Source organism: Oxyura jamaicensis, chromosome 1, assembly GCF_011077185.1.
Source record: "Oxyura jamaicensis isolate SHBP4307 breed ruddy duck chromosome 1, BPBGC_Ojam_1.0, whole genome shotgun sequence".
NCBI classification, from domain to species: domain Eukaryota; kingdom Metazoa; phylum Chordata; class Aves; order Anseriformes; family Anatidae; genus Oxyura; species Oxyura jamaicensis.
Window position 1 is genome coordinate 118093314 of NC_048893.1, and position 21781 is coordinate 118115094.

A 21781-nucleotide genomic window follows, 5' to 3' on the forward strand; every position below is an offset into this window, starting at 1 on the left:
CCTTTTTTTTTTTCTGCTCCTTTGTCTTAGGGGCTGAACAGCCAATTTCTAACTAAAGCTATTAAATGAAAAATGAGAAGCTTCAAAAAGAGACAGGAGGAAGAACTACTTAGCTCCTGTAGTCAATAATCTGGCTGTTTGCAAAGTGTTAGCTGTCTAGAAATTCAATGACTTTCAAGGACGCTTGATATTGTAGGGGTTGTTTGGGAGACACATTTAACGTGCTTAGTAATCCAAGATTTCTATCAAGTGCTGAGACTTCTATCTAATTTGTACTATCCTCCACTTCTCTGAAATAGTTGCGGTTTTCCTAAATGTGGGGCAATGCAAGACAAGCATATTTAGTATACCAATTTATTCTATCATGTACTTTTGATAATGTAAGCTTTTTCACAGACACTTGTACTACCAAGACATTACAATCAGTATAACGTAGCTGTGAAATTGGAAGAGTTTTAGAGGAATTAAGTTCTGCTCTATTAGGTTGTGGGTGTGTTGTTGTTGTTGTTGTTTGTTTTTTTTTTTGTGTGTGTGTTTCTCCAATTGATTAAAATCAATAAGGTTTTACAAAATGTTTTATCTTAGTCTTTGAACATCTGTTATTTCCTCCTTTTGAGAGGGGAATGTTTGGAGATGGTGAGAACAATCTAAGAGACCTAACAATCTAATCTATAACAGCATAACTTTGATTTAAACATTCATCATTACTTTGGCTACTTCAAATAACGTTGAAATAAGAGTGGAAAACACTTGTCACTTACATTTAATGTATACAGCTGTCATAAGAAGGATGTTTTCTTTCTGAGATTTGCAAATGGTATACAATAAGGTCAATAAGGTGAAGCCTACATGGGGCCAATAAATGTTACCAGCTTTGCTTTGCTGTACGAATAAGGTGTGTGTATTGTAAACAATTGCATATTAACACCTTGGTCTCATTAATAACAAACGTCGCTGATACATGTTTCAGTGGCAGCCTATACTAATTGACTCAGACACTAATTGGGTCAGATGAAAGAAAGTAGACAGCAGTCACTCAAGCAGAGTAGAACAGACTGTTCTTTAATTGCTTTTGACAGAGGAACAAAAAAGGAACATGAAATATTGCAGACTAATGTTAGACACCACTGTGTATTTAATGTGGTTATTTGTAAATGTTTTAATACTAACTGAAACAAACGTTGGTCCTGCATGTGTGACATTTAACCCTTAACATCCTTAACCCCTTTTCCTATATCTCTGTTCCACATGTATGTGACATGAATTTTGAAAGCCTGTGACTGTGTAAAGCATGCCTTTTTTTTTTTTTTTTTTTTTTTGAGCAAATCGGAAAATCTGTGAGAAAATACATAAAAATACAAATGCTTCTGAGCTTTGCAACTATATATCACTAGGTGGCATTTGCTGAAAACAGTACAGTGATTTTATTTTTACTTCAGAAAACAGTTTGTATGAAACCATTAGGTCTTACTGTCATATTTAGATTCTGATGTCAGTTTATCATTCAGGAATTTTGTGGGCCCTTATTTTCTCATTTTGATATATGCTGCTCTTGAATAAACCTTACTACCCTTGGTCCTGTGTCCTTTACAGTTTGCATTTGAACAAAAATAGAAACCTGGAATGTAAACATTGAATGCAAACATGAAGGAACGACATCAAACGACATCAGTCTAAGATTACTCAATTATCTACTGTTTTCTGAATAACACCAACAACAAAAAGATTATTTTATTAAATGAACATTGTGAATATGAAAGCTGTGCATAACTTTAGCTAGTTATATAACCTTGACATTTTTTCTTCTCTTCTGTTACAATAATACTCCCATGCAGTGCCTCTGTCACAGCTCAGTCGGGTTGCCTGCTGATCAACTAAATGGTGATATCTGCCTTCTCAAGTTTAAAAAACACAAACAACAACCCCTCCCCACCCACCACCAAAAACAAACAAACAGATGAACCCTACAGCCTCCATGTTCTAGCAAGCAACACTCATTTTTTGCCCCAGCTCCATTATGGCAGTTTCAGCCTCACATTTTCAGTAACAATTTTCCTGGCTGAAAAGCATAAGGGCTAGAGCCATTTAAAGTTTGTCAAAGACATGTTTCTTTGTTTGTGGTAGTTTTGTGACATTGCTGAAATATACAAACTGCCAACGCTGCTGTTTTCTCGTACATAATTTCTCATGCATATCTGACAAACCTTTATAGTTTTGGGGTTAGCTTAGAGCAGGCCTGGTGACATTAGCCATGTTGAGGGAGGTTGCTTTTACTCTGTATTAGTTTCAGCAATTCTCACATGATTGATACAGAGGATTAATAACATTATGTGTTGTCAATAGGTGTGCAGTGTACACAAAGGAATTTTATTTGGCTTTACCTGATGAGAATTTCATGGTGCTGGCTCTATGTGAGGGCTCTCATAGTAGTGGCTATTGCCATGCGACCTGACTGGGCTGATGAAACTATCGTAGCTGGGCAGTCTTTTCTCCACAGGAGCAACCTATGAAAATAGTGATGTGCTCTGGGGAGGAAAGCATTTATCTGGTACAGATCCCTTCCTTCTTTCTTTTGCTAACAATTCCAGTTTTCTCTGGGAAAGGACTAAAATGAGTTAAAAATAAGAACAGCTGAAAACAGAGGTAATTCATTCGAGCTTTATTTAATCTGTTTGTCATGTCTAGTTATTCTTTCAAGGATGTTAAATCGGTTGTTCTTAAATATCTGTTAGGTTCCACCCTTTTGTCCAAGGGGGACTAATGGCCACAGTTTGGCTGAACATTAAGCTGAGGCAGGGGAAATTTAGGCTTGACATCAGAAGGGGGTTCTTCACAGAGAGGGTGGTTGCACACTGGAACAGGCTCCCCAAGGAAGTTGTCACTGCACCGAGCCTGTCTGAATTTAAGAAGAGATTGGACTGTGCACTTAGTCACATGGTCTGAACTTTTGGGTAGACCTGTGCGGTGTCAAGAGTTGGACTTGATGATCCTTAAGGGTCCCTTCCAGCTCAGGATATTCTATGATTCTATGAAATCAATGTTTGCTTCCTTCCTGCGAGCTGCCAACTGACTCACGAACAAGTCCTCAGCTGCCTCTGGGGGATGAGAGCCTGTGCTGAAAATTGCAGCTTGGGCCTGTGGCCTCAAATGGGTTTTAGGTATAATAACAGTAATACTACACAGCAAACAGCATACCTGTTGATTTTATACTAGCTAACATCACGTGATTTGTCAGGACTTGTGCTTCCCTAATCTGTAAGAACAAATAAAAATTAAGCTTTCTGTTTACGATAATCCATCAAAATAGAAATAGCAAGGTATTTCCCCCAGATATATTCATTTGGCAAGATGAAGTTAGTATCTATCAAGTGCCTTCACTTTCACTTTTCTTTCACTTTTGGTAACATTGGTAACCTTCCTCAAATTTTCTAGTTTTTTTTTTTTTTTTTTCTTTTTATGATTTTTGTATAGTTTATAGCAGTAAATGGACTTATCCTGCAAGCACCTTTTGTTGCTTTGAACAACAATAACAAAATGTTTTTAGATCATCTTTACTGGATTTTTTTTCAAGGTATTCAGATGTACTGGCACTGTGACTTCATTGTTGTTTGACTAGCAAGAAGTTGGTAATATGATTAAATCAGATGCTATTCTGAAAGTTCCAGCAAAATACAGTGGTTTCATTTGGTACTAGCACTTCTAACCATTGTGGGATCTGAGCAAAAGCAAGTATGTGACCTCATTTTAAGGATATGACGTATCATCTGCTGTGTTCAGAAATTATCATAATGATGGTGTGATGCTAAAATAGCATGTGGCTATTTTATGTGGCTATAAAATAACATTAGGCCTAGTTTTCATTTGTCAATATATGTATGTGACACTGAAGAGAAAATAAAAGGGACACTTCTCATATAAAGCTGAATATTCAAATGAATATTTACATATTTCCACATAAATATAATTTAAGTCATAAACTGAACCACATCACTGTTTAGCACCAGTTTCTCAGGCAGAGAGGGATAGTTTTTTTTCTTTAATTTTGGGAACTTAAGTTGCATCTTAGCCGTGATGTCCCTTTGGGGAAAACTTCCCTTCCTGGATCCAAAATCATTGCAGGTTAGAAAGGACTAAAAGGACGCCAACAAACAGAACCAGCAAAGTTTGTGTTTACACATGCTTCTTCCCCATACTTGTTTTTTTTCTTTCTTCCCCCAAACCAGAGAGGTGTCTACCAGTGTCTCTTTCTCTCCCTTTGTCATCCACCACTCCCTGCTCCTTCCCCCTTTTGATGTTTTCTGTCCTTGCCTACCACAATGGCACTCTATCATGTTCTCTCTCCTTTCTTGTTCTTGCTCTTTTTCTATCCCATAACTTCTGTACCAGTCTTCAAAAGCACTCTGCAGTTTTTCCCTCAATAACTGCTTAGGCAAAGTTAGGTCAGAGGAATGAGAACCTTCTAGCAATGGTTGTAATGCCTTAAAGAATTAAAAAAAAAAAAAAAAAAAAAAAAAAAAAAGATAAAATCACTTTTTCCTTAGCATTTATAATGACAGAACAGCTCCAGCTAACAATAAAATGAGAAAAATACGTCTCCCTCAGATTGGGGTTCAATCTAGGCCTGTAGTGCCAGTAGAAATCCATGGATTTGGTCTTACAACAGGTCTCCATTCTCTCCCATAAGCAGCAAATGAACTCCATCCCTGAACTCCTGTATCTGAGGAAGGGAAGGGGAAGCAGAATTGAGATTCAATATTTTCAGTATACTAATACTCCTCCTCCTTTCCTGAATTTGCCTTGAATCTTTACCAAATGTCCTCATAAAATGTTGTAATACTATTTCTGGAAAGATTGAGTTGTACTTTTTTTGTATATATTAATGAGGGCTTTCTGAATGCTGAAGTCTGCCATTTGAGCTGAGCTTTTGAATAGGTTCATCAGTGTTTTGAGAAGCCTGAAATGGTCTGATTATGGTGATTTGACTTGGGTTCCACAGTAAAATCTCCAGGGTAGCATAGGGAACAGGGAGCCTTAACAGTATTCAGGTAAAGTTAACACACTTCTCATCAGTATATTTATGACAGATGGACAATGAATTGCATGTTATATATTGCCTTACATAGGCAATAGACAAAATCATTGGCTGTCTGTCAAAGCAGTCTATTGTATTTCCTGTCAGCTTGTGAATGTCTTGGATGACCTCAATGACTAAAAATCAAAGCTAGGCCACTCAAATAGCATTCAGTCATTGTATTGCATTGATTTCTTCTTTCCCCCTCAGATAAGCAAGAATGGGAAAGGAACATTTCTCAGCAGTTGTAGTTACTGGCAGAGCATTGTAACAATGCGTTGGAAATCTCTAAGAATAGTGAGTCAATGGAGCCAGAGTATCAATGATGCGACTATCTGTGGCCTCTTTTGTTCCTAGTGCTCCCACCATTGCTGGTTCCCACTCACTGAAGAAAATCCTGGCCTTTTCTAAATCTGCATTGTTTGGCTGCTAGAAAATCAAATAGCAATTCTGATGGTTTTATTTTCTAAAGTGTAGTGTTCAGATGAACTGGCAGTTGCTATGACTGAGAAAATTGATGCTTGCCTTAACACCATTGTTTCAAAGTTTCCAGTCCTCATATGGGACAAATCTTCCTTAGTCCTCTGTGCCCAGCAGTGGAAGCTTCTTTCCCCCTTCTGTAGGTTTTCTGTGGAGAATGGCTTACATTGTAAAATGGAATAATATCATTACATATATACTGTATGTGTTGGAAACTTAGTTCATATAAAATCCTCTTGGTGTTTGTCAGCCCACATTATTAAAATCTGTTGCTTATGTACTAATAGTGCTGTTTGCTTTCAGAATAGTCTTTATAATATACTAGTTTTTTTTTTTTTTTTTTCTTTCCTTCCTGTTGTTATTTTTTATTTAATATTTTAGGTAGTATTTGGGGTGAGGTTTGTTTTGGGAAAAGTAAGTGTAGCTTTACTAAGGAATGACAAAATACTGGTGGTGGAAAATAAAAGAAAATTTCATTTGTAGCGCGTTGCAAACATGAAATACTTCATTAAGCATCTAGGAATGTTTTCTGGTATCCAGTGTCCGTTAATAATAGTACCTTTATTCTGTTGATTCCTGACTGCATGTTCAGAAACATTCTTCAGTGTACCACTTGTCTCTATTAGCCTTGTCACCTGATTAGATCTTAAAAATGGCCTTTGTGAGATGATTAGCTCCATTAATACTGCACTTTCTTTCCTAGCCATGATTTTCTGTGAACTCTAGCCTGGAATAATACTTTTTAAAGTCAAATGTGCAGTTAACTAATTCAAGAGGTTTGTATTTGCAGTTGCAAAGCTGGATGCTTATCCTACCAGAAATACATCAGAACCATAATATCCATATGTGGTTGAGTTCTAGTTAAAACAAGGTTTGTACAGTAGTAATAGATAATAGTTCATGAAAATCAGATGAATCTCAGAGGTCAGTACCTTTATTTTTCCTGACATTACAGAAGGCTTTCTAGAGACCACAGCGGGTTTGTTATCTGAGTTCATAACCTGCAGAAAGGAGGTTAAGGCTGTTCCCTGCCAGTCAACACCCAGAATTTTGAGAAAACTATATTTTTTACTTTGGGAAGTGACACTAGTGTTACTGCAATAAGGGTATCCAGGATCTATGCAGTGTTTTGTATTTAGACTTACCTGAAGATTTACTTGCTATTCTGTAACTCTTCCAGCTTGAAAGAAAAGTAGTAAACATAGTATATCATACTGGAGCAGCTGAAGGAATTACCTGCCTGGCCCCTTGATTATTCTTATTGCCTCACAGTAAAAACACCTGCAAGGGCATTCATCGGGTACTTGCTAAAGGATCTGTTATAAGGCATGGCAGCATGAAAGTAGCAGCTGAGTGTTCTTGGCACATCTCTACAGCACCCAGACAAATATCATTTAGCTTCCCCATTCAGTATTCAATCCATAAATCTAGGTTAGGAGAACATTTTTTTTTTTTTTTAAATAAAAAATAAATAAATAAAAAAAAAACCTTGCTTGCTGTGGGGAAATCGTGCAGGGCACTAACAAAAGATTGGGTCTTTTTTAGGTTAGGAGGCTGACACTAACAAATTGCTGTGCTATAAACTTGTCAGAGCAAGCATCTAGAGATAAAAGTGCTTGAAATTATCTCTGTATAAAAATACATCAGTGGAAGAGATCTGTGTTTGTAAAGATAGCAGAGCACTGCCTGAACATTGAAAAAGTTTCAAACATTCAAATTTGGGGTTTAGCTCTCTTTTTCCTCAGGAGACCCTTTTATTATTATTATTATTAGCTCAATGGACATGAATTAGTTGGTGGTTAGCAGTTCAGTCTCTGGCATAGATCTTTGTAGAAAAATGAAAAATAAACAAAAAACTCACGTTGTTACTGTATACAGTGTAGTATCCTGGGGTGGAAATGAAAAAGGTTGGATACAAGACATCAGGTAGGCATTTTTGACTCTTCATTTCCCTGCTAAATACCACATGTTCTTCTTCTACCTTATTTTAAGGTTGCATCTGGTGTTTTTTATTAGACATGATTAAATAGAAGTATCTATTTATATGTAATATTTTATGTGAAGTTGCTGAAGAAGGCTGTAATACAATATCAGGTTGAATATGTACATTTCACCAACAAAATACATCTTCCATCTCCCATCTTCTGCCTATATCACGTGGCTGGAAGAAGTCAAAATTTCTACAGTTTATGTACAAAGATGGAAGTGATGCTTGTGGGAAAAAGTAAAACTTTAGCAGCTTTAGCAGCATTAATTACCAAAAGCATGGATATCTTACACGTTTTATTTCTTTCTTACAAAGCAAGCAGTGTATGTATATAATGCCAATGTAAATATATAATAGCCAACTTTTAAGAAATGTTTTCAGTAATATGTAATAAGTCTTTTCACTCATGATCCTCTAATAGCAGTTAGAATCTGCTCCATCCTGCATGTAGAAGTTTTTTCATAAGGAAATAGCAGTCAGTATTATTTTTCTCATGAGTATATTGTACAGATGAGAAAGGAAGACATCCTTGTGAAAAGGCACCTTTAAAGTCTGAAGTGCGGTTTTAAGAACAAAAGATATATTTGTATCATAAAGATTTGCCTTGAATTGTCTCCTTGGAGGGTGGAGGGAGAGAAAGCGAAGGCAATTATTAATGCTGTGCATATCTCATATAGCTCGTCCATACCTGTCCTTCAAATTCAGTTGAATACATTAACATTATTAGTTGCTGAACATTTCAGATGGGAGTTTAATATCCCCTTTTATTTAAGAAATGTAGAGAATTTTACTGCAAACTAAAAGACAGTGAGCTTTGTTTTAGTATAAGCATTCTGCAGCCTTTTCTACATACGCCCTTTACTTCTAATTTGGTTTGACATTGCCATAAAAAGAGGTCTGCTTTTTTGTTTTATTTCAGAGATGATGTCTTATAGATCTTTTTTGAGCAAATGCTTATTAGGTTCTAAGATGAAGGCATATTTCTTTTTCTACATAAAATACATCAGAATTCTATCTCTGTGTGTCGAGTTTCATTCTGCATCACATTCTGCATCTGCTCATGGTTTAGATATCAATAGAATCAAGGTCTGAGTTCATCATCTCCCTCTACAATATATGTATGTATATTTTAATTACAGAATTGAGAGTGAACTTCATGTGTAGTTGAATAAATGAGTGTTTGGTTGTTTTTTCTTCTTCCATTGGAGGGGAAAATATTTAATAAAGCATAACAAGTAAATAAGTGAAGGCAGAAAAGTTAAGGGATGACAGGGGCTGTCATTATGGTCCTGCACTTCACCAGGAAATATGAACTAAGCATATAAACTTGCTATTTTAAGTAGTTGCTATTTAAGTGCAGTAGAATAATTTCCTGGTGCCACAGCCACCAGGTAATGTGTTTTATAATAATTTGGAAAGGATATGTCAGGTTCTACTGCAACACATTACCTTCCAGCAGAAAAGGTACCACAGAATGGGTGAGAGGAGACAGGGATATACATCTCAGAACCAAACCATGACTATAAGGGACCTGTAGACTTTTAAAAATATATTGATGCAAACGTAAAGGAAGAATACATCCAAACAGGTGCCCTGAATTTGTCTGAATTGTTATTAGAAAGATTACTACAAACCAGGACTGAAACTTTAATCTATAATAGTGTAATATTTTGTTGAATAATTCTAATAAGTGTTTTATTTTCTCTGGCAGATGAACGGGAAGATGTTCAAAAGAAAACATTCACAAAATGGATAAATGCACAGTTTGCTAAGGTAATTAATTTCTTATTATTATTTAGAGATCAAAATATATTTTGTGTATTTTTCCAAAAAAAAAAAAAAAAGGAAGGTAGAAAAAGAAAAAAAAAAATATTTTCTTCCACTGAGGCTTATTTTTCAATATAACAATGATAAGTTGCAGGTATTACTGAGCTCAGCTGACTGATTTATTAGAAACAATGTTCAAGTTTTATTACCTTGATTTCAGTAGGAATTGAATGCAACAAGCCATCATCTCCTCTAACAGCTGTCTGCCCGGATTTGCTTTGCCTTTTCTCAGAATAGTTACAGAGATACCTTACTGTTTCTTGGACTCCTTGGTTGTATTCTTAATATACCAAGGAGTTTCTTTTATTGGGCCTGTCTTTTCTTGTTTCTAGTTGCAATCACAAATTTAACAAAACCACATGAGTTGGGAAGTAGCAAGGTCAAAGATAAGGGGTGTGATTAAGTCAGCAAATTATGGAAGTCGATTATAATATGTTTTGAAATAGTTACCTTTAGTGAACTCTTACAGAATGGTAAAGATCTGGAAAAAAAAAAAAAAGTTCCTTTCCCGTCAGTAGTATATAATAATTCCATCTTTAATAACAGGTAAAAAAAAAAAAAATGAGCTCAAGCTATTAATTTGATTAAACATTTTTGAAGTTCGTGGCGGATAATTACCAAACTTGCCAGTAATAAAATAAATCAACCCTATAATCTGTAATTTTATCTGCTAGGGAATAATTAGAGATAGAGAATAATGAAATAGTAGCTGTGGTATATTTTGCATTTAGTCTAGCTTTTGATTATGTCCCATCTTCTCATTAAAAAGAGTAGTAAGATAGCCACGATAATGCTAAAAACATGCTCAGCAGTGGTGCAGTCAAACAAGGAGTCCCACATGATTTTTCCATGGTCTGGAGCATTTCCTAATCGTGACTCAAGTGATTTATACAGCACAGATTTGTGTTCAGCATCTTTACAGCAAAGATATCTAGCAGTTTGGAGGAAAGAATTAGGATGAAATACAGTCCTGAAGAAATAGTCTCAATCGATTGATGAATTATGAGACAAGCGTGAAGTATTATATGTAGGGCAGAAGTAAAATGTATGCATATAGAAAGGGGAATAACTGCTGGCAATAATAAAGCAGAGAAAATCTCTGGGAAGTGCAGTGAATCACAAACAAAATGAGTCACCAACATGGTAGTATTGCAAAAAGGAGGGGAAAAAGATAATATTATGGCTGTGATAATGGAAGTGCTTGACAGAGGGTGAGAGTTGTAATTATTTTATTTTACTTGGCAAGAGTGAGGCTTTAGCTTGAATAATGTACTATCTCCGTCTTCTACATACAAAGAAATAGCCCCAGCAGCAGTCATCTGATCTAAGCTAATTTGAAATGGGTTGCCAGTTAAGCCTTGTTATGGTCACAGAAATTGTCACAGAAAACTAAAAGTAACCGTTGCTTCTACGTCTGAAGAAAATGTGATGTTCCTTAGAATGTTACTTGTGTAGAAATGGCAGTTTTACAGAATAGCAAAGCTTGTAATTACGGAGGAAATCTAGAGCAAGTCTGCAGAAGAGGAACGAGAATTATGAAGGTTTTTAAATCTATGACCTATGAGTGGATGTTGTCAGTGTTAAGACTTGACCCAGTCATCTGAATGATCTAGATGTATTTCCTCCCATTATAGTTCAGTGGAGCATATTTTAGCTACCTTTCAGTTCAATTCTATAAATAGTATTTATAGATATATGTGAACTTGAGTTCAAAAATATCTGAGAGAAGTGCTAATCTCCCTCTTCTTTCTTTGGACTGTGAAGAAGGTCTCCTAAACAGTATGGTTCAAGTCTTACTCTGCCTCATGTGTCACCTGTGTTTTGGACAGGGTCTTTCTACTTCAACAATGTATGGAGGAATACGTAAATAAATAAATAAACTAGATCTTTAAATCTTGGGCAAATTGATCTAATCCTTCAAAGTAATTATGAATAACACCAAAATAGTTTCAGAATAGTCAGTCTGAAAAGGGAAATTGTGTGTGTCTGGTAAGCTTGGTAATACCTGTTAGCTGCCTGTGTGGTATCCATGCAGAAAGCATGGTTTGCTCCTCGGTACAGTCATAGACGATGCAAGTTTTATTTCTGTCTTGGATTTTCAGGACAGAAATACAGGAGGCCCTGCTTGAATTCTGCTGTAATATAGTCAGTAGCTGTGCAGTGTCTTGAGACTGTGTTTCTCCCTCTTTTAAAGACCAAGATGTCTTGGGATAGGTTGTCTTCAGAACATCAACATGAAATTTCACTTCATGTGAAATCTACAGCTTATACCCACTTCTTTTCCTGACCTATTTTTGATGATTCAAATCCATCCCTGTTTCTAGCTGTGGAATTGATTTCAGTTAATGGGTTACTCCTGGTTAACAAATTATCATAATTGTTAGCTTTGTAAAAGTGCAATTAATTGTAGAATTGGTTTACATTTCCTTCTATGTGGTTGTAGTGGTGCTCTCAAGAAAATTGACCTAAGGGGTCTGAATTAAGACAGAAGAATGTATCATGTCACTCATTCATTTCTCTTATCTTTGAATAGTCTAATCCAGGTCACTAATCAACTGTAAGATATTTAAGGTTGAATTAAATTGTTTTTAATTTCCTCCAGTCTACTGTTTTTTAAAACAAGCGAACAAAAAACTACTCATGGAGTCAAAGTAAAAACATAGTTGTGAATGCGATAGATCTTAATTTGTGTTGGGTCTGCACCGCACTACGCCAAAGATTGTAGTCCTTTCCTGGAAACTCAGTCTATAGACTGCTAGTGCCTCTGTTTGCTTATTCTTTCACTAAGCTTTGAAAATGCTAATGTTTGCAAGCACTAATGTAAATGCTAATGTATATGAAAATGCTGTTTCTAATATGAGGAATAGTAAATTGTTGAAAAAATAATTTTCCATTATATGTCATTAGCATAACCTAAGAACCCATATATATTTACATGGGGGAAAACAAACAAACAAAAAACACCATACTTGTTTAAATCATAGGCCTGGAGGGAAGTAGTAGTTCTTTTTCTGGCCATGCATGCAGTGACCCTGTAGTTGGAACATGTGTATCTACTTCAGACTCAGAAGGCCTGAGTTCAGCAATGAACTTGTAGCTTAGGAATCTGGTCTGTAAAATGAGATCTGTAAAATCTCTCAACCACATCTTTGTAGTCTTCTGCCTGTGATGTGCAAACCCTAAAAACCTCTAGAGTCCATGAAAAGTCCATGAAAGGGCACCTAGGAAAAGGTAGCAGAACTTTCAGCAAGATTGCAATTGCTGTGGGTGAAGCCATGTCTCTTCTCATACTTCTTTTTGCTTGTTGAGTGGGGTGCTCTAAAATGAAAAACTGGGAAGAATGCAATTACAGGTCTCTCTTTAACAGCTTTGCAAAAGAGTAGTTTACTCTCTAATGCCTACTCCTTTTACTAGCCAGAAATTGGATTATACAGAAAATCTATGCATTAAAGATTGCGGTATGTGACTCATCTAAATATGCAACCCGTCAGTGTTTCAATAAGACAGGCCAAAAGTTGGCTTTTAATGTTCATGAGACAAAACATTTAGTAATTCAAAACTATAGGAGAAATTGAAGAATGTAATCCAAGAGACCTTTTTATTTTCCCTGTTCTAACCGTAGACATTTGCATGATTTTCTTCAGTGACGCCTTCTTGATTTACAATCTAAATGGCATTCAGTAGCTTGAAACTCAAAGCAACTTTAAACACATGGAGCATATTACTTCAATATTTTATTCACAAATAGATTCTCTTTGTCCTCAAAAGAATTTTATTTATAAAGTAATGAGGTTCTGAAGAGTTTACATAAGGGTAGCACAGGAACATATTATAACCTAGTTTTTAATAATAGAACTATAATTAGAACTTTCATAAAATATATTTCAAGTCCTGGATAATATAGTTTTTGCTCAGATTCCAGACTTTTAAAATTTGAAATAATGAAAGTGAAACACAGAATCTTAACTATGTATTTGGGGAGAATTCTAAAATGGCAGGAGCCTTCAAAGGTAGCAGCTGTATGACGGAACTCTGAAACATACACAACTGTTACTGTAACAATGCCTTTACCATATCTTAAATAAACTTGTGTGGCCTTGCTGGTTAAACATTTTTAGTTGTTCATTGCATAATAGGCATCAAAATACAAAGCATTCCTGAAGATAGAAATGTTCTTTACATTCGTGTAAGAAAGAGTCTATAAATAACAAAATTCCAGGACCAAAACCAACCAAACAAAAAGACACAGAAAAGGAAACATATAAATATATAATATAAATACTGGTAATTTATTTTGTTCCCGCACTATGGAAAAGATGTTTCAAAGTACTGACAATTTTAATAACAGCAGTAAAAGGATCTGTTTTCAGTACAGACAAGACAATCAGCTAAACAAAGTCAATTTTGGTAGCTTCAATTTATGTTATACCCTTATGGATAACTTGAGTTTTTTGAACTTATTTTCAACAGCTTAACCTGTAAGTGGGTTTCATAAAAGGATGGTAGTTTGTGAATGAATTTTCAACATTTTAAGCTGCAGTATCAAAAAAAAAACAGATGTTCATAAAATCGCTTGTAAATTCAGAAGTTCAACCGTGTTGTCCACATTTCTGCTAGAAAATGGTGGAAAGTTCAGCTACATAAGGAAGACGTTATATATGACAGTGCATTTTTTCATGCAAACACTGGAATAATTAATCTTCAATGATGTAGAGTAAAAAATCAGAAAATGATAGATTTTTAGGGAGAAAAAATTGGGTAATTTTGATAGTTTCTGTAGCTCGTGTTTTGGTTTTCCACTGTTGTTATTTAACAAGGTGGAATATGAAAATAAAGATACCCAATATTTCATTATTGAGCTTCAAGAAAAACCAAGATTCTTCAGTAAGTAATCATTGTAGTGGAAAACTGAAACTATGAAAAATGACATCTTTTTATATGCAGATGGAAATACTAGGGGGGAAAAAAAAAAAAGCATGGTTTGTGTGGTGATTATGGAATTATATTCCCATTATTGTAGTAATTGTGTGAATAAACATAATAAAGACATAGCCTGTGTCAAAGATGTCCAGGGTGACAGCCTAACTTAAGATACAGGTGGCTAGTAGAGTAACACTCATTAAAACAAAATACGCTTTTTGCTCATTAAGTTGTTTGAATATTACTTAGATGGTTTATGCAGTGATCGCACAAACTGAATACTCCCACACGTTGAATACTCCCTAACGTTGGGAGTACAATACTCCCAACGTTAGTCAAACCACATAGCAGTCAAAATACTCTCCTAATTGCCCAGTGTTCATATGTGGATTACATGATATGAGGTGAGGGTCAGTCACAGTTCTTCCTCTGCTCTTGAGTTCATGGACAATCTGAAGTTATTCAAGACTCCTGAGTGGCTTCTTGAGAGGGTAGCTTAAATGCATTCTACATATCACATAATGAAAATGACTGGCACAAATTAAATATTTACTGACTTTTTGAGGAAGTATGTCAAATACTTAAGATACAGAGAGACTGAACTTCCCTTAGTCTGATATTTGAGAGAAATTTGCACTGCTACTTTTGCTTACACACCTGCCCAGTTTTCTGTGTTATCATTCAAAATGACATCAAATTAAAACAAACAAACAAACAAAGACACCTGTGACAAAGTGAACTCAAAGAGACACAGGGTTGGAAGCAGTCTGTTGAAGAATTAGTCTGGTGGGGAAGAGAATAGTTTCATCTGTAATTTATGTGAAAATATGTTAGCTACTGTGGCTAATGTGCTCCAAACTTCACCAGTTTAAATTCATCACTTAAGCCACATTTTTGGACTACAATTAAAAATCATGAAAAGGAGCTGGAAGAGGGATGGCAACGAATCACAAACAACAACAACAACAAAGTGGTTTAGAAGGTTCACTATTTATCCTTTGCAAACTGCTATCTTGACAATTAAACTGTAGGTCAAATGAAGACAGATGCTTAGATGGGCTAGTGAGCAGTAGGAAAATTAAAATTAAATCTTGTATTTACAGGTTCATATCAGTGTGCTCAACTTTCATTGATATCTACTGGCATGTTGTATTTTGTAGAAGCAGAACAGTAGTCACGTATGCACTTCTAAGAGGGGACTGGCGAAAGAAGATCGATAATTTTCACATGTAAGAGTAATCAGTAGGGTATGCAGGTGGTGTTGGATTTCAGTTTTTAGAATTGATTTCTAAGTAGTGCATCACCATTGCCTCATTGCCTTTGCAAGATGAACTTCAATATCATTGTAGAGAAATTCAGAAAAGTTAATTCAGAGAGCTGTGGTGCTGTAGTGATTTACAAGCATTTATTGCCCACACAAAAGCCTATCGGAAAAACAGAGTGAATAAAACTTTCCTAGCTCCACATCGCCACATATCAGCCTGCAGTCATTCCCAGCCAAAAACGCTTGCATCTAGCTAATTATTTATACAGCATGTTGAACCTGACATTGCAGTCTAGATATCCCCTCAATCTGCCTAATTTATCCAGCCTTTGAGTTTCTCAGCTAAACCACAGAAACCAGAGTGAGCTTTTCCTACATTGCCTGATACTCTGTTTTTGTTCAAGCAGAATTAAAAGAGTCAGGAGGTATCTGAACACTTTGTATTTACTTATTTACATATTTTAACAAATGCAAACTAGTCTCAATTGCATTCATTCTCAATTACAGAATTAAAAAAAAAAAAAAAAAGGCTTGCTCTTTTTAAATTGAGGTAAAAGTCTTATTGAGAAATGTTGCAAGTAGAATGTATTGTAATTTTACTGCATATTCATAATACGGATTGCTTTAAAAACTTCTGGGTTTGTGCTCATATCCATTTCCTGATTTGGGTCGGTAGCTTTATTCTGAATTTCACCAAAAACAAAGTTGTGCTCTATTCAACAAAGGAGCACAGATTTGGAGATAAATGTCAAGGAACATTGGATATCCCATGTATGATAAATTCAGGCATCATTTTATATATTCACCTCTAATTAATCAAGAATTCCAGGACAAACAAAGATTGACTATTAGTAAAACCCTGACATTTCATCTGTGGTGAAACCCTGATCAAATCTTTATTGTCAGCATATTACAAAGTAGAGACGATAGATGTCAGCTGAACCATAAACTAATCATTGGTAATACCTGCAGAAAACTGTCAGAAAATCATACAGATTTAAAATTGCATCATGTTTGTAGTAAATCCAAAAAACTTATAATTCATATTATTTGTTATTGGTAAGACAGCAAGATTGATATTCATCTATCCTAAATACCTAATTAGTCTGTTTAGTTTTGTTCTCTGTTGACAGCCTTTTAAGATGCTTCTCACAGTGAAGGTGATGAGTAAGAGTAGTTTACTAAGGTGGGAGTCAAATGACTCTATCAATTTAATATTTATCAATGTTTAAGTCTGCCCAATATAGAGGCTTGGATGCTGTCAGGGAATAAAATACAGGATGCATCACTTTGCGTTTACTCTGAAAGCAAGGAACACCAGAAATCGCTTGGTGTCTCAATGCAGCATGACAAAAACAAAGCACTGTTTAAGAGGAAGGTCTTCTCTATTTCAACATCAGAAGTGCAAGCTGCATGACCCACTGTGGCAGTCACTCAGCTGGAGATGCTTTTAAAACTGTCAGTACCAGTCCCTTGCACTGAAAACCCAGAAGGTACAAAAATGTATTTGGTTATGCTTCAAAGGCTCAACAACAGATATTTGAAGTAAACAAAAGACTAATGGGACTCTCTGTATTGTTCGTGGTTGTGTTTTCTTATTTTTAAAAAGCTGGTGTTCAAACAGCAGAGGTGTTGCTACGTGTGTGGGAAGGGACGGGATTCTCAAATGCTTTTCTTCTGTAACATTCTCCCTTTGCCAGGAGACTTTATACTTTTTTTTTTTTTTTTTTTTTTTTTCCCAAATGACTAAATGACCACAATTAAACAAGACAGCTCTTGGAGGGCAGATTCTTCTTCACTTTGATGAAAAGTGAAACTTCTCCTTCCACTCAATTATCTGCGGTCTTGCAGCAGGCTCAGGGAGCATGGTTACTCGCCATGTCTCTCAACTCAGCTGACCCTTTTCTTGCAAGCTCGGAGCAGCTCTGCTCCCTTGACTGCACAAGCAGGGACATTTTCTCTGCTTTCCCTTCACGTGCTTAAATTCAAAAGTAGCTAGCGTTCAGGAGCAGCTCTTCCTTGAGGAGTGTGGGGTCTGTCTCCACCAGAGCTTTATGTCTACCTCAGAGCCTGACCCTGGTGGTGGCCATGTGAGCTCCAGACAGGGCACCACAGCCACCCTGTGCTTCTGCACAGCAGCCCTCAGTGGGAAAATCTCCAGCAGTTAGAAAGCGTTACAGCTGTTGCTGCTACAGCCTAGTCACTGAAGAAGATGTAATACTCCTGGTATCTTTTATTTGCACATATAAAAGGGGATGAAACAAAGCTAGTTGGAGGTGTGCCAGGGGGAACAATGGCAAGGCTGGGGGAGAAGGCAAAGGCTCAACTGAAGTGCATCTACAGTAATGCACGCAGCATAGGCAACAAGTAGGAGGCGCTGGAAGCCATTGTGCAGCAGGCAGGCTATGACTTGGTTGCCATCAGAGAAATGTGGTGGGGCCTCTCTCGTGACTGGAGTGCTGCAATGTCTGGCTATAGGCTCTTCAGAAGGGACGGGCATCACGGAATGGGTGGTGGAGTGGCTCTCTGTATTAGAGAGTGTTTCGATGTCGTCGAACTTGAGGCTGGGAATGATAAGGTTGGGTCCCTATGGGTTAGGATCAGCGGAAAGACCAACAAGGGAAGCATCCTGGTGGGGGTCTGTTATAGACCACCAAACCAGGATGAGGCGGTGGATGAGGAGTTCTACAGGCAGCTGGCAGAAGTTGCAAAATCGTCAGCGCTTGTTCTCGTGGGGGACTTCAACTTCCCAGACATATCCTGGAAGCACAACACAGCCCAGAGAAAGCAGTCTAGGAGGTGTCTGGAGAGCATGGAAGATAGCTTCCTGACACAGCTGGTGGGCGAGCCTACCAGGGGAGGTGCCCCGCTAGACCTTCTGTTCACTAACAGAGAAGGACTGGTGGGAGACATGCTGGTCGGGGGCTGTATTGGGCAGAGTGACCACAAAATGGTAGAGTTCTCGATACTTGGCGAAGTCAGGAAGGGGACCAGTAAAACCCCTGTCTTGCACTTCTGGGGGGCTGACTTTGAGCTGTTCAGGACACTGGTTGGCAGAGTCCCTTGGGAGGTGGTTCTGAAGGACAGAGGAGCCCAGGAAGGCTGGGCGATCTTCAAGAAAGAAATCTTAATGGTTCAGGAGCGGTCTATCCCCACGTGCCCAAAGATGAGCCGGCATGGAAGAAGATTGGCCTGGCTGAACAGAGTTGTGGCTCGAGCTTAGGAGAAAAAAAGAGGGTTTATAATCTTTGGAAAAGAGGGCGGGCCACTCAGGGGGACTATAAGGATGTTGTGAGGCGGTGCAGGGACAAAATTAGAAAGGCCAAAGCTCATCTAGAGCGCAATCTGGCTGCTGCTATTAAAGACAACAAAAAATGTTTTTATAAATACATCAGTACAAAAAGGAGGACTAAGGAGAATCTCCACCTCCCCTCCACTGGATGGGGGGGAAACTTAGTTACCAGAGTTACCAGAGATGAGGAAAAATCTGAGGTGCTTAACACCTTCTTTGCCTCGGTCTATAACAGTAAAACCAGTTTTTCTCTGGATGCCCAGTACCCTGAGGTGGTGGAAGGGGGTGAGGAGCAGAATGTGGCCCCCACAATCCATGAGGAAATGGTTGGCGACCTGCTACAGCACTTGGATGTATGCAAGTCGATGGGGCTGGATGGGATCCACCTGAGGGTATTGAGAGAACTGGCGGAAGACCTGGCCAAGCCACTTTCCATCATTTATTGGCAGTCCTGGCTATCAAGGGAGGTCCCACTCGACTGGCGGCTAGCAAACATGACACCCATCAGAAGGGCCGGAGGGTAGACCCAGGGAACTATAGGTCTGTTAGTTTGACCTCAGTGCCAGGGAAGCTCATGGAGCAGATTATCTTGAGCGTCATCATGCAGCACTTGCAGGGCAACCAGGAGATCAGGCCCAGTCAGCATGGGTTTATGAAGGGCAGGTCCTGCTTGACGAACCTGATCTCCTTCTATGACAAGGTGACACGCTCAGTGCATGAGGGAAAGGCTGTGGATGTGGTCTACCTTGCCTTGCAGGAAGATCTGGATAGGCTGGACCGATGGGCCGAGGCCAACTGTATGAAGTTCAACAAGGCCAAGTGCCGGGTCCTGCACCTGGGGCACAACAACCCCAAACAGAGCTACAGGCTGGGAGATGAGGGGTTAGAAAGCTGCCTGACAGAGAAGGACCTGGGAGTATTGGTTGATAGTCAGCTGAATATGAGCCAGCAGTGTGCTCAGGTGGCCAAGAGGCCCAACAGCATCCTGGCTTGTATAAGAAACAGCGTGGCCAGCAGGTCCAGGGAAGTGCTAGTCCCCCTGTACTCAGCTCTGGTGAGGCCGCACCTCGAGTACTGTGTTCAGTTTTGGGCCCCTCGCTACAAGAAGGACATGGAGGTGCTTGAGCGAGTCCAGAGAAGGGCTACAAAGCCGGTGAAGGATCTGGAGAACAAGTCTTACGAGGAGCGGCTGAGGGAGCTGGGACTATTTAGCCTGGAGGCTCGGGCGACCTTATTGCACTCTACAGGTACCTGAAAGGAGGCTGTAATGAGGTGGGGGTTGGTCTGTTCTCCCACGTGCCTGGTGACAGGACAAGGGGGACTGGGCTAAAGTTGTGCTGGGGAGGTTTAGGTCAGATATTAGGAAGAACTTCTTTACTGAACGGGTTGTTAGTCACTGGAATAGGCTGCCCACGGAAGTGGCTGAGTCACCATCCCTGGAGGTCTTTAAAAGACGTTTAGATGTAGAGCTTAGGGATATGGTTTAGTGGAAGATTTGTTAGCGTTAGGTCAGAGGTTGGACTCGGTGATCTTGGAGGTCTCTTCCAACCTAGACTATTCTGTTATTCGGTGATATCAAGGTTGTGTTTCTTTTTGGAATCAAATTTTAAGGCTTAAAATGTTTTCCACTGTAGTTGACTTCCCTTCCAAAACACATGAAAGCAAATTATCTTAAACAATAAGCCTTTGCGTGACCACACATTTTGACCATTAGAAATGTCTGAGTGAATACAGACTACATATTAAACATTTCAAAAATAATGTAGCACATCAGACCTTTAATTTGAAACTTCAGAGATTAGTGGAATTAGGAAGCTTGACTAAAACATATATACTTTTATTATGTTAAAATTTTTTGTCTTTTCATTCTTGTTTTTGTAGCCATTCTTGCAGAATAACAAAGCTTCCCTCAGATGCATTAAACATGCCAAAGCAACCAAAGCAGTTACTACTGTTAGCAATGGAGGGCACTGGACTTTCATTTCTAATATATCTTACTGGAGAAGAAAATACTCAAGTTAAATCCACTGTTTTCCTGCTCAGATCTGGACTTACACCTCATACTCTATTATTCAAATCCTCATATATTTTTACTGCACTTACTGTAAGACAAAAGTATTCATCTAAATAAAACTAAATAGAAATCTATTCTCTTGAAGTTATTATTGTGTAAGTATCTTGGGGTGGGAGGAGCAAGCTAAATATAGCACTACAATATTGGTCTCCGTGGTGCATATGTCTTGCTTGCAGATTTGTAAACATTTACAAATTTGCATGATTGTTGCTGGCAGTAGACATCATCATTTCCGTGCTCAGAATTCATTACCATTACATCTAATCATCTTCAAAACCTCCAAAGCAAAACTCTTCATACAGGCAAATAAGGCTTTAGTGAATTTATACTCATGCTGAAAGTTCAAAAATAAAAACATGAGAAAACAACATTTTGTGTGAACCCACTTACTTTATATTATGTAAATACACTGAAGCTCAAGCAAAACATACAAACCACACCTCCTATCTGCACAACATGCATCACATTCAGTGGAGAGGGGAAAAGAGAAGGTGCAAGCACATACACTTAGGAGTGGGGCATCTGTCCAGCATACCTCGTCTCAGTGTAATGGCATGCTAGACAGTGAGGCTAAAAGTCAGGGGGAAGCTTGTCAGCTACCAGCCCGGATGCATGCTGTAGCACACAGGTAGGACCTCTGGTGAGCCACTGCCCTCTCTGCTGCTGTGTATCATTCTTAAAACTTCTGCCTGAGGTCCTAAGCATATCTTTTGCCTCTCAGCCGGTCTTACTTCTTTCAAGGGGCTGTCTTTGAAATCAGGAGTTTTGGCCACTCCTCCTATGTGTTTGAATGCATGAAATATTTTTCAACAAGAATGTCTTAAAAACAAAACTCCCCAAACCCCAAAATGCTCAGTTTTAGACAG

At 38.0% G+C, this 21781-nt stretch overlaps 1 protein-coding gene across 9 annotated transcripts in view; it reads left to right on the top strand.

Annotated features, from left to right (window-relative positions):
* DMD (dystrophin) overlaps window positions 1-21781 on the top strand; it is a 1227136-nt gene that overhangs the window by 274649 nt on the left and 930706 nt on the right. For 8 of the 9 annotated variants that reach the window (XM_035333326.1, XM_035333348.1, XM_035333342.1 and 5 more), the window contains one exon: window positions 9250-9311. In XM_035333326.1, coding sequence (XP_035189217.1) covers window positions 9250-9311 — 62 coding nt within the window. Of the gene's footprint in view, window positions 1-9248; window positions 9312-21781 lie in introns of those variants that run through there. The other variant, XM_035333385.1, reaches the window with a different exon arrangement.